The 14015-nt window shown below is 36.0% G+C and overlaps 1 protein-coding gene across 1 annotated transcript in view; it reads left to right on the top strand.

Moving 5' to 3' along the window:
- Positions 1-14015, top strand: part of IL1RAPL2 (interleukin 1 receptor accessory protein like 2) — an 892733-nt gene that overhangs the window by 866053 nt on the left and 12665 nt on the right. The window contains exon 10 of the mRNA XM_087813552.1: positions 11125-11295. Within this exon, the coding sequence (XP_087669678.1) occupies positions 11125-11295 (171 nt within the window). The remainder of the gene's footprint in view (positions 1-11124; positions 11296-14015) is intronic.

Below are 14015 nucleotides of genomic sequence, written 5' to 3'. Positions count from 1 at the left end.
ATGAAAGAATATGAAAGGAAGGCTACTGTAATTAATTCATTTGTTTTGAGTCTTGATTATAAGTGGTTTGTTAGTACTCCCTGTAAGAGATGATACAATTTATTAAGTTAATCTTTAATAATTAATTTCATTCATCACCCATATCCAATAATTTAGACTAACTGATCAGTTGTAGTACATATTTGTAAGAATTAATTCACGCTAATATCATATAATATTTCAGGGGTCAACTATTCCATTTGGCATCTATATCTCCAATGTGGCCCATGTGATAAAACAATAAGTAATATTTTGATTAGAAAATTTTATGTTTTGATACAAACCATTTGTTTTAAGGGAAAAAATGCAATGTGGTGGGGGGAGACATCAAGGATCTTCATTAGGAAAGAGAGTTAAAATAGTTTATATCCCTATAGGGAAACTTGCACCTTAAGCACACAATCTCTGTACTAGCTGAATGGAATACTAAAAAGTCAGCAGGTATACAGTGAGGAGGAATAAATGAATATTAAATCTTTTAGAAATACTCAGTTTCATGATGCCTAATGTCAGCTAGATACCTTACCAAATTTTTCTCTTTATTTAAATATTTTGGAATCTCTTAGACAATTTAGTTTTACCCATATACATGTCCTTCATGTTTTCTCTTTGATTCATATCTATAGTAGCATTTACTGATAGTACTTATAAAACTGCCTTCTTTTTTTTCTTTTTTTTTTTCTTTAAAAATTTTAAATTATAGTTTACATTCATTATTATTTTGTATTAGTTTCAGTTGTACAGCAGAGTGGTTAGCCAATCATATACTTTACAAAGAGTTCCCCCTGATATTTCCAGTACTCAACATGCACCAAACATAATTATTACAATATTATTGACTGTATTTCCTATGCTATAATTTACATCCCCATGATTATTTTTTAACTTTCAATCTATATTTCTCTAACCCAACCTTCCTCCCCTCCGGAAACCATCGGTCTGTTCTCTGTATCTGAGTCTGTTTCTGTTTTTTGTTGTTCATTTATACTGTTCTTTAGAATCCACATATAAGTGAAATCATATGGTGCTTGTTTTTCTCTGACTGACTTATTCACTTAGCAAAATGGCCTCTAAGTGCATTCATGCTACCACAAATGGTAAGATATCGTTCTTTTTTATGGCTGAGTAATATTCCATTGTATATGTGTACCACAGCTTTTTATTCCATTCATTTACTGATGGGCACTTGGACTGCTTCCATAGCTTGGCTATTGTAAATAACACTGCAATGAACAATAGGAATGCATATATTCTTTCAAATTAGTGTTTTGGATTCCATCAGATATATGGATATATATCCAGAAGTGTAATTACTGGGTGATAAGGGGGTTCTATTTTTAATTTTTTGAGGAAACTCCATACTGCTTTCCACAGTGGCAGCACCATTTTTCATTCCCACCAATGGTGCACGAGGGTTCCCTTTTCTCCACATCCTCTCAAACACTTATTATTTGTTGATTTATTGATGATAGCCATTCTGATACATGTGAGGTGATATCTCATTGTATTTTAGTTTGCATTTATCTGATGATTACTTAGTTTGAGCATCTTTTGATATGTTTATTGCCATCTGCATGTCCTCTTTTGAGAAGTGTTGATTTAGGTCGTTTGCTCATCTTTTAATTGGATAGTTTGGGTTTTTTGGCAGGTTGAGTTTTATGAGTTCTGTATAAATTTTGAATATTTACCCTTTATCAAGTGTATCATTGGTTAATATGTTCTCCCATTCAGTGGGTTGTCTTTTCACTTTGTTGATAGTTTCCTTTGCTCTGCAGAAATATTTTAGTTTGATGTAGTCACATTTGTGTATTTTTTCTTTTGTTCCCCTTGCCCAAAGACATATATCAGAAAAACTTATATCAGAGAAACATGAGAATTTACTTCTTATGTTTTCTTCTAGGATTTTTATGGTATCGGGTCTTATATTTATGTCTTTAATCCATTTTGAGTTTTTCCCCACACAATCTATTGAATAGATTGTCTTAACATCATTGTATGTCCTTGCCTCCTTTGTCAAATATCAATTGACCATATAAGTGTAAGTTTTTTTCAGGGCTCTTCATTCTGTTCCAGTGATCTATATGTCTGTTTTGATGTAAGTACCATCCTGTTTTGATTACTATGGTATTGTAATATAGTTTGATATCAGGTAACGTGATACCTCCAAATTTATTTTTCTTTCTCAAGATTACTGTGGCTCTTTGGAGCCTTTCTGTGGTCCCATATAAATTTTTGTAATATTTATTCTAGTTCTGTGAAATATGCCATTGGTATCTTGATAGGAATTGCATTGAATCTGTAAATTGCTTTGTGTAGCATGGACATTTTAATAATGTTAATTCTTTCTAACATGGTATATGCTTCCACATATTAGTATCTTCTTCCATTTCTTTCTTCAGTGTCTTATAATTATCCGAGTACAGTTCTTTTACTTCCCTGGTTAAATTTATTCCTATGCATTTTTTATACAGTTGTAAATGGGATTGTTTTCTTAGTTTCCCTTTATGGTAGTTCATTATTGGCATATAAAAAATGCAACTGATTTCTGGATATTTATTTTGTAATCTGCTACTTTACTGAATTCATTTTTCAGTTCCAATAGTTTTTTTGGTGGAATCTTTAAGGTTCTTTATATACAGTATCATGTCATCTGCAAATAATGATAGTTTCACTTCTTCCTTTCCAATTTGGTTGCCTTTTATTTCTTCTTCTTGTGTTATTGCTGTGGCTAAGAGTCCCAGTACTATGTTGAATAAGAGTGGTGAAGCAGATATCCCTGTCTTGTTCCTGAACTTAAGGGAAACGCTTTTAGTTTTCACCCATTAAGTATGATGTTGGCTGTAGGTTTTTTATATATGGCATTTATTATTTTTAGGTATGAACACTCTATTTCCACTTTGCTGAGAGTTTTAATCATAAATAGGTTCTGGATTTTATTAAATGCTTTTTCTGTATCTATTGATATGATCATGTGGTTTTTGTTCTTTGTTTATGTGATGTATCGCATTTGTTAATTTGTGAATATTGTACCAGCCTTACATCTTTGGAACAAATCCCACTTGGTCGTGGTGTATGACATTCTTAATGTATTGCTGGATCTGATTTGCTAATATTTTTTGAGGATTTTAGCATCTACGTTCATCAGGGATATTGCCCTATAATTTTTTTTGTAGTGCCTTTGTCTGCTTTTGGAATTAGGATAATGCTAGCCTCGTAAATTAGTTTGGTAGTCTTCCCTCTTCCTGAATTTTTAGTAAAAGTTTGAGAAGGATAGGTGTTAGTTCTTTGAATGTTTGTTAAAATTCCCCTGTGAAGCAATCTGATCAATGACTTTTGTTTATTGGAAGTTTTTTACATGATTTCTTCAATTTCATTTGTTGTAATTGGTCTGTTCAGAGTTTCTGTTTCTTCCTGATTCAGTTTTGGGAGATTGTATGTTTCTAGGAATTTATCCATTTCTTTCAGATTGTCCAATTTCTTTTGAATATACTTGTTTCTAAAATATTCTTATAATCCTTTGTAATCCTGTGGTGTCAGTAGTTACTTCTCCTATATCATTCCTGATTTTATTTATTTGGGTCCTCTCTCTTTTTTTCTTCATGGATCTGGTTAAAGGTTTATCAATATTGTTTATCTATTTTCTTTATTTTTGCTGCGATCATTATGATTACCTTCCTTCTACCCACTTTTATCTTTGTTTGTTGTTGTTTTTCTAATTTATTTAGATGTAAGGTTAAATTTTTTACTTGATTTTTTTTTTTCTTATATCTTGAGGTAAGCCTGTAATGATATTAATTTCCCTCATAGGACTCCTTTTGATGAGTCCCATAGGTTTGGGGTTGTTGTTTTCTCATTTTCATTTGTTGCAAGGTGTATTTTGATTTCTTCCTTGTTCTCATTGTTAACCTGTTTATTGTTAGTAACACATTATTTAGCCTGCATGTGTTTGTGTGTTTTTCATTTTTTTCCTTTTGATTGATTTCTAGTTTCATACCATTATGGTCATAGAAGATGCTTTCTATGATTTCAATCTTCTTAAATTTATTGAGACTTGTTTTGTGTCCTAACGTGTGGTCTATCCTAGAAAATGTCCCATGTGCACTTGAAATAAATGTATATTCTCCTGGTTTGGGATGAAATGCTCTCAAGATATCAATTAAATCCATCTGATCTAGTGTTTCATTTAAGGCCACTGTTTCCTTGTTGATTTTCTGTCTGGAAGATCTATCCATTGATTTCATTGGGGTGTTAAAATCTGCTTCTATGACTGTATTACTGTTGATCTCTCTCTTTATGTCCATCAAGATATGCTTTATATATTTAGGTGCTCCTATGTTGGGTGTATAAACTTTTACAAGGGCTAAATCCTTTTGTTGGATTGCTCCCTTTACCATTGTGTAGTGCCCTTCTTTATCTCTTATTATAGCCTTTGACTCATGGACATGGACAACAGTGTGGTGATTGTGGGAAGGGTGGGGGGTTTATGAAGGTGGAAAAGGGCATCGAGGGGATAAATGGTTATGGAAAGAATAAAGTATAATAATAATAATAATAAATAAAGTCTGTTTTGTCTGATATAAGTATTGCTACCCCAGCTTTCTTTACATTTCCATGAAATATCTTTTTGCATCCCTTTACTTGAAGTCTGTGTGTGCCTTTTGTTCTGAGGTGGATCCCTTATAGACAAATATGTATGGCTCTTGTTCTCTTATACATTCAGCTACCCTATAACTCTTGATTGACACGTTTAAACTATTTACATTTAAAGTGATTATTAAGTATGTTTTATTGCCATTTTATTCTTTATAATTGTGTTCCCCCTTTTTTCCCTTCTTTCTTCTGAAAGAAGACTCTCTTTTGTTTGTTTTTTATATTTTTTTATTGATTTTTTAGAGAGAGGAAGAGTGAGGGATAGAAAGATAGAAACATTGATGAGACAGAAACATCTCCGATTGGCTGCCTCCTGCAAGCCCCCTACTGGGGGTTGAGCCCACAATCTGGGCATGCCTCCTGGAATGGAACCATGGCCTCTTGGTTCTTGGGTCAATGATCAACCACTGAGCAACACCAGCCAGGCATTAAAGAAGACTCTTTAACATATCTTGTAATACTGATTTGGTGGTAACAAACTTTTTAGCTTTTTCTACTCTGGAAAACTCTATTTCTTCTTCAATTTTAAATGATAGCCTTGCTGGTTATATTAGTCTAGGTTTTAGGTCCTTATTTTTCATAACTTTGAATAATCCATACCAATCCCTTCTGGCCTGAAATGTTTCTGTTGAGAAATCAGCTGACAGTCTTTTGGGAGCTTACTACAGGTAACTAACTGTCTTTTTCGTGCTGCTTTTAAGATTCTGTCTTTGTCTTTAACCTTTGGCATTTTAATTATAATGTGTCTTGGTGTTGACCTCTTTGAGTTTATCTTGTTTTGGACTCTGTGTTTCTTGGACTTGTGTGTATTTCCTTCACTACCTTAGGAAAGTTTTCAGTCATTATTTCTTCAAATAGGTTCTCAATCCCTTTCCCTCTCTCTTCTGCTATTAGTATCCCTATGATGCAGATGTTGTTGTGCTTCATGTCCCAAAGTTCCCTTAAGCTATCTTCATTTTTTAAAATACTTTTGCTGCTCTGATTGGGTGTTTTCTGCTGCCTTGTCTTCCAAATCACTGATTTGATCCTCTCCTTCATGTAACCTACTGTTTTTTCTTTTTAGTGAATTCTTCATTTCAGATATTGTATTCTTTATTTCTGAGTTTCTTTTTTTATGGTTTCTGTGTCATTCAGCAGACTTTTTAAGTTCCCACTAAGTTCCTTGAGCATCCTTAGAATCATTTTTTTAACTCTATATCTTGTATATATCAATTGTATATATCAATTTTATTTAGCTCTTGTTCTGGAGATTTCTCGTTCTTTTATTTGGAGCATTTTTCTTTGTCTCCCCATTTTGGCTATTTCTTTGTGTTTGTTTCTGTGTATTAAGTAGATCTGTTATGTCTCCCAGTCTTGGTAGGGTGACCTTATGCAGTAGGTGTTCTGTGGGACCCAGTGATGCAGTCTTTTTGATCACCTGAGCTGGGTTCTCCAGGAGTGTTGCTTTTGTGGGTTATATGAGCCCTCCCGTTGTAATTCAATCTTGATTGCTGTTGGCCCATTCATGCATGGGGTCGACCCTCAGGCTGACTGACTGTGAGGATACACCTAACAATAGCAGACAACCTGTAGTGCAAGTACTGACCCACAAAGTGGAATTCACCTCAGTAGGTCTGGCACCCGCCATGATCTTCCTTTGGATGTGCCACTTGTGGAACTAATTGGATCCTGCTGTGATGATTTCTGAAGCTCACCACTGGTTGTATTGCTACTAGGGCCTCTTGGGAGGGACTATGGTGCAGGTCAATGTCAGACGCTGCCTGGAACTGGCCCTGGCCCTGGGCAAACTGGAGCTACAAAGTGATCCAAAGTTGGTGGCTGCCTCTACTGGGCCTGGGTGTGCATAGGATATACTAAGATGCATAGCAAGATGGGCTTCCACCAGAAGTGAGCCTGGGGACAAGTCAGCAAAAGGCCCAAGGCACTCTGATATCTGCCTCCACCTGCCTTTGCTCCCAGGCTGCCTGTTAGTTTCAGTCCCTGAAGGAGCCTCTGGTGGTATTGGAGTTGCAAGAGGTAGGTTTTCAGTAAGTCACCAGGTAGGTGCAAGTGGTGTTGACCAGATTGATACAAGTTCAAATTTGGTGCCAGTGCTGGGTTTGAGGCCACTCAGCAAACGTACCAGGGCACACTAAGGCTAGCTGTCACCTGCCAGGTATCCCTAGACATTGGCTATGTGAATGAAAGGCTCTGCACTGATCAAGTGTGCTAAGGAAAAGTGGCCCTCTTCCTAGAGACACACAACTCAGTCTATTCCTGGATTCTTCCTGGAACTCGTGGAGTACCCCAGCTTTACAGGGCAGGGCCACCAGTAGTACAGAAGGGTGGGTGCATTGAGAGTCTGGAGGGTGGGACTAGTGGATTTCAGTGAGGGGGAGACACTGGCAAAGCTCATGGGGAAACTGGGGAAATGGTCCCCATCACAGAGCCACACGACTCAGTCACTAACACACTCCAAGTATGCCCAAACCTGTACACCCTGGGCTCAGGCAGTTGACTCCTCTATATGGCTACATGGTGAGAGCTCCACTGGGTGGGGTTATATTGAGTCCAGAGAGTAGGACTATTGCATTTCCCCAGGCTGATGCTGTAGAGAGGGGAGTGCCCCACCCAAGAAAGATGGTGTCTGCCGTGTGGGAGAATGACTCAGTACAGGGGTCCTGGTGGCTGTCCCTTCAGGTCTCTCCCCAAAACCCCAAACCCCAGTCTCTCCTCACAGTAGTCTAGTCCACTCTGCCTTCCTTCTGCCAGAGCCCAGAGTGAATTGTTACAAATGATATTTTGTGTGTTGGCCCTTTAAGAGGGTGCCTGGTTCTCTAGCAGACTATTGTCACTCCCTGGTGGATAGAATCCAGTCTGATTTTCACAGCCAGGTGTTATGTGGATGCCCCTTCATGGCTATAGTGCTCTGGGATGGAGAGCTTAGCATTGGTTTGAGACCCCTCACTCCTTAAGAAGAGCCTTTGCAGCTGAGATGTCCTTCCAGATTCTCAGCTGCTGCCTGTGGGAGCAGGGCCAGCCCTTCCTACCAGTCTCAATGTGACTTCTTCTGTAAATCCTTGGTTATAGGACCTGTTCAGCTAGTCTTCAGTTGGTTATTGAGTTTGATTGTTCTATAATTTAGTTACAATTCCAATTTGATCTCAAAATGCCTTTTTAAAAATTTTTAATTTTGGTTGTATTCCTATGTAAATATATAGAGTAACTAATGCGACAACACTAAGACTCCATAAAATAAATAGACAAAGGACATGAAGAGGCATGCCATGTCATAAAATTAAAATGCCTTACTTTTTGTTAAATAAAATCTGTTTAACAGACTGACTTCTTAGCCATTTTTTGATATCATTCATTTCATTTCAATCTACTGAACAATGATTGCTTTATTTATTTGACCTTTAAGCTATTCAGTCATTAAATATTTATTGTTTATTATGTGGCAGGCATTATGCATGTTGTGCTTATATTCTTCATCTGGATCAGCACTACACACACTCACATGCAGGTACGATAGCAGTCACTAGGGTTATAATAATCAACAACGTTACATAGTCTTTGCACTTTTGAAGCTAAGGATTTAGCACTGTATTTAGCATAGCACGGGAAGAACTGGGTTGTACACCGGAATGACTTCCTGATGGTGAACTGCACTAAAATGAGGTTTTAAAACAAGAATGGACAGGTGTGATAACAGGAAAATTCTTCCACAGACAGTTTGGTTCCCTTCCTTATAGCTTCTCTTTTCATTGGGAACTGCATACCTATGGAGACCGATGTATGAGCCCTCTTCTTTATAATGCTCTGTCTGCATTGTGCTCTATTTTCTGGTTCCTCAGATGAGCTTAGTCAGCACAATTTAACACAGATAAAAGCTCATTAGCCTTGCCTAGCAAAGTGGTGCTGCTGAATTGCCATTTAGTTTTAAAACAATTTTCAGGCCTTGCTGTTAATCTTATTTGCATCATGTTGTTGATTTTGCTGTATCCATTTTGCTCTTCTTTGTGAGCAACAGCTGTGGCTATTCATGAGGTTTTCTTGGCTGTATACATAAAGCTGAAGTGCATTTTTAAACTGGCATCTGCGTCACTACTTGCTTCCTAGCTGGCATCCTAGAGCTTCTGGGACATCTGACATGGTCGCTTTGAGAGCTCTCTTCCTGTTTTGGCCATCCATCACAAGTTCTTTACCTTTAGTTAATCTTAAAGGGAAATGACTGAAACTGGAAGCAACCATTTTCCAAAAAATAATGTGTTTATAGAATATTAGGTAAAATTTATTATCCAGACATATTGGATGTTAATATATATCGAAGACATGCATGTTCTTTGTCATAACTTGATTTGGGATATGCAAATATAGCAGTATTTTTCTAGAGGAACGTCTTTGTAGCATCACCTGTACTAAGATACAGGTAAAACAAGTAAGGATAGGAACAGGCCAAAAGTCATAGTCAGAACAAACAATGGGGTAAGAGTATAGAAGCCCCGGTCAGGTGAAAGAATCATGTAGTTATTGCAGATGCCTGGCTCATAGTATATGTTCAACAAGTCATTCTTGAATGAATTAATAAGTAGTTGAATTCAGGGGAGTGTGTGAGATAGGGAAGTTATCAAAGCCAGAGGAAAAAAGGTTTAGTCTGACATTATGGAGTTTGAGGCAGCAAGACCATCCTCTAGGAACAATGAAATATGTTCTGCTCATAGGAGTGGAGCTGTTTGTCCTTTGGCCTATTTTATTCTTTCAGCTGTGTATCACTGGCAGCTCTAAGTCCCAGGTGAATAATTATAGCTGGAGAAAGTCAAAGGCCTGCAGGTGCATCCTGAGCTTGATTGGAACAGGGGCAGAGGTGCTAGGATTATGGGGAGGTTCTTACATTAGCATTGCATATGAACATTCTCTCTTCCCAGTGGTGTTTTATGTACAACAGCGGAATGTGGCCCATTTGTTAGCCAAATGATCTCAACTATCCAAGGCAGCCCTTCCTGTGCATCTGCTTCTAGGCAATCAGGTAACCCAACCAAGGTTTATGGAAGCTTTTTCCAGCCAGGGGATATGCTAAAGTGAAGTTCCTGGCTTCAGGCACCATCTTAACATAAGTAACCAGAGTTCCTTTCATGTGAGGGTGGTGAAGGCTGGAATCTTCCTAGAATTAGAACAACATAATCCTGCCTCAGATATCTCTAGATAGTCAGAGGGTCCCACCTACTCCTATCATAGGGTATTTATATCTCTTTATATGCTTACCCTTTGTTCCTCCTTTAGCAGGTAGAATCAAATCATTAATGGTATAGATGGGTGACTGCTTCATTCTGTAAATTACCTTTTGGTCAGGTTTTAACTATATTCTAATCAGATCTGTTTTTAATGAAAAACATATTGATGTGTTTTAGAAACAAATCTTGAAATGTTTGCCTGTCTTTAAAAAATATCAGTTGCAAGTATCTAGGTTTAATAAATACTAATAGTTCCATATGACTCTATGGTCACTACATTAACTTTTAAAAATAATTTTTTTATAAATAAGGGAATTTTGAAAAGCACTGTAACTTTTCCAATGTGGCCCTTCTAAAACCAATGGGGACTTGAATAATTATAGTAATTAATATTTTTCAGGAAAAAAAATATATGTAGAGAGGTAGGCTCTGGGCCAATACAGCAAAGAAGGAAAAATATACATTCTCAAAGCACAGTTAACTCTCTGGCTAAATATGTGAAGGAAAAAACTAATTTTCCCATACTGGGAGGATGTATATTTTGAAACAAAGGCTTCTTTTGGAAGCTTGTGTCAAATTAGTTGGCTATGGATTGAACAAGAATAATAGGGAACACACTTGTATAAAACCCAGCTGCTGTCTCTAATATTTGGTAATGAACTGCTTTTTGTATATGAAGATGACGACACTAACCAACTGGAAGTATGGCATGTGCTGTGAGTATGTGTCTGCAGGAGTGAGGCTGGATTATTTCGATCTTCCACACTCTAGGGCCCAGCCCCTCTTGGATCTCTTGAACATATTTGTGCAAACTAGATATAGTCTGTGACCAAGTAACAGAGCCAAGTCAACTGGCAGAGAAAAAGTTCAAATCCGTGTCTTTGGTCTATTTAGTCTTGCATTCAAATACTCTGAGCTAATCATTCACACAACACTGAACATCACAACTATGTATAGTTACCAAGAGTCACAAATAATAATTCTCTCTATTATTCTGTCCTGACTACTGCCCATTGCATAAAAGTTTCAGGTCATATCATATGACTAGGTTATGTTGAAATGTACTGGGTTTGTTATAACATGGAAGGTAACTTACTTTCCAAAAACTAAGAATAGTCTCTGACTACAGTGCTTATTCCAGCCTGTTAGTGGTTATAGATTTTTAGCACTTGAAAAGAACCTGCTAATATGTGCAACCCTTTTGTTGTCCTTTATATTTAAGACAACAAGGAATATGATGCCTATCTCTCTTACACAAAAGTGGACCAAGATACTTTAGACTGTGACAATCCTGAAGAAGAGCAGTTTGCTCTTGAAATACTGCCAGATGTCCTAGAAAAACACTATGGATATAAACTCTTCATCCCAGAAAGAGACCTGATTCCAAGTGGAAGTAAGTACTTTCAAGTTTTATATTTTAAAAGTTTGTTTCTTTAGGAAGTTATACAGAGGCTTCAAACATTAGAGCCACGTATTTTTAGATAGATGTTTCTCACAGGAGATTTTATTAAATTCAAATTTCTCAATGACTGTGTTCTAACTTTCTAACATCCACATTTTTAAAAAGGCATTCTCACTTATATTTCAGGTATGGTTTTAAGTTGTGCCTTAATGATATTTTTTATTATATTGCCTTTGTGTTCTGAGAAAGTGATCCTTCTTAAAAAAATAATCTGTATAAGTCAGTGAAAGTCTTTTCGATGCATTTCAATTCCAAAGCTGGTCTTTTGTCATTTTGCTTCTACATATATATACAATCTTGTCACTAATAACTCTGAATTTATGCCTTGTTATTCATTTTCAGATTTATAGAAAAAATCCACTTAAATAGGTATGTGAGACCACTGGAAACTGCACTTTCGCTGTGTATTTAAATTATTTTTAAGAAGTTTTGGATTATGTGGGCTTGAACGATACTTTTAAATTATTTTACATATTGAAAGCTGTATTTCAGCTTTCAGAATAAATTCTGGTCCAAGTAAAAATATATACTTTGTTCCTGTTAATGTTCAGAATGCTGTACAAGGTAGAGTATAAGGGAAATACAGAAAAGCGTAAGACATGGTACCTGACCTCAAAGAGCTTAAAATGCCATTAAGGGAAATAAAAGGTGCTAGAATTCATTTGCATGTGAATTTATGTTAATATCCTTGAGAGGGGGAAGCTGAAATGTAACCACAAATCAGAATATGGTCATTTATACACATGTGATAACAAAATTAAAAAGCTTATATTTTCAATACTTCACAGTATATAAAGTATTTTCACATACACCATTTTATTTCATCGTTACAATAACCCTATGTAGAGAGAAAGCAGGTACTATCCTATTATAGTTGAGGAAGTAAGGCCTCAAAGAAGTCCAAGATTAGACAGCTGTCAAGTGTTAGAGCTGGAATTAGAACCTAGATCTGTTTGACCCTGGTTCTCACTTCAATAGATCACACTATTACTTAATAACATTTATTCAGATTATCAGCAGTCCACAGTGGTCACTAAACAGACAGGAGACAAATTGAAACAACTGAGTTCCGGTTGTTCATCTTTTTTCTCAGAGTGCATACATGTCTATGTATATGTATGTGTACACATGAGTATGCACATTTACATGTGCGTACAAAAGAGTAAAGAAAATGGTATTTACTGGTCCATTACTTTCCTGTACCACAAATGAAAGAATTCCTCAAACTTCTTCACATCGTCCTTCACTTCTTTCCTTCTGTAATTTTCTTCATTTTGATTACTTGACATACCATTTCTATATCGATCAAGCCTTAATGAACATGCTGATACCTCAGAGTCATTTTTCATTCTTCTGTATCTGTCTCCCAAATCCAGTGTCCATTGCATCTTTTCCATTCTCACTTCTACCATTCTAGCATAGGCCTTATTTACCTCATTTCTGTAATGTTAATTACTCTCTACCTTCCCTATTTTTCCTCTCGTCCATCTAGTCCCACAAATATGCATATCTCCTTGATCATGTCACTCCCCTATTCAACATTCTTAAATTGTTCACCATTTCCTATAGGATAAAATTTATAACTCTTAGCTAAACACTTCTACAGTCTGGTGTCAAAGCAGATTTATTTCCTAAAGTTATCCCCTGCCATTTCACCTACTTATATCTTCCACTCTAGTCAAACTGTCCCTTTGATATACATTATGTGTCCCTGTAATACTTTCATTCATGTTAGTCTTTTATGCCTTTATATATCCTCCTTATCCTTCTCCATATAGCTGCCTCTGTGAAATGTCCATAATAATTTATCTAGCCCTGGAGTTCATGATGTATAATCACTTGTTTGACTATAAATTTTGTATGCCTATGATATTTTGTATTATTTTATGTACATTTCCATCTATTTATGTCAGCAAGATTGTAAGCTCCATGAGGGCAGAGACCCTATCTCATTTATCCTCATGTCCCTGTCTCCATCTAGCAGATTAGGTGAGCTCATTGGATGCTTCATAGATGCTTGTTGATTTTGTTTGAACAGTGTTGGTTTAAGACAGGAGGAAATAATGAGAATAAAATATGTAGGGTTTTACATTTTTTTCATTGTTTTTTTAATTTTAGTTTTCAATTACAGTTTACATTCAATAATATTTTATATTAGTTTCAGGTGTACAGCATAGATTTTTGCATGTCAATATGTGAAAGATATTTTTCTTTACCAAAGTGAATATGAAACCTACAAATGGGCTTTTTACTGAAAGAAAAAAAATTTTGTGAGTAATTCATAGAAATCGTGTCAGTCCTTAAGACAGGCTAATGAGTATATTACTTTTATTTTTTCAGATATTTGAAAAATTAGCTACAAGGGATTGATTAATCACTGATGAAAATTTTAAATACTTTACTATTTTTTTTTTTTTTTGCTTAATTCATTAAGTTACTATGTAGTTTTTGTATTTTTGCCAAGAGCATCTTGTTAAATGTAGAAATTCTGTAAAATCTATTTTAGAGTGATAATAGCCTAAATTACATTAAAATAATATCATTACCAAGCAGAATTTATATTCAGTGTCAAGTCATCTTCAGTAGAACTCAATGTGGTGCCAGCCTTTCTGCCTTCTTGCATTCCAAAATAGTTAGCCCCACAATAGCCA

The sequence above is a fragment of the Miniopterus natalensis genome, chromosome X (assembly GCF_054644295.1).
Source record: "Miniopterus natalensis isolate mMinNat1 chromosome X, mMinNat1.hap1, whole genome shotgun sequence".
NCBI lineage: Eukaryota > Metazoa > Chordata > Mammalia > Chiroptera > Miniopteridae > Miniopterus > Miniopterus natalensis.
The sequence above is the reverse complement of the archived record's forward strand: the minus strand, read 5'-3'. Positions and strand labels throughout refer to the sequence as shown.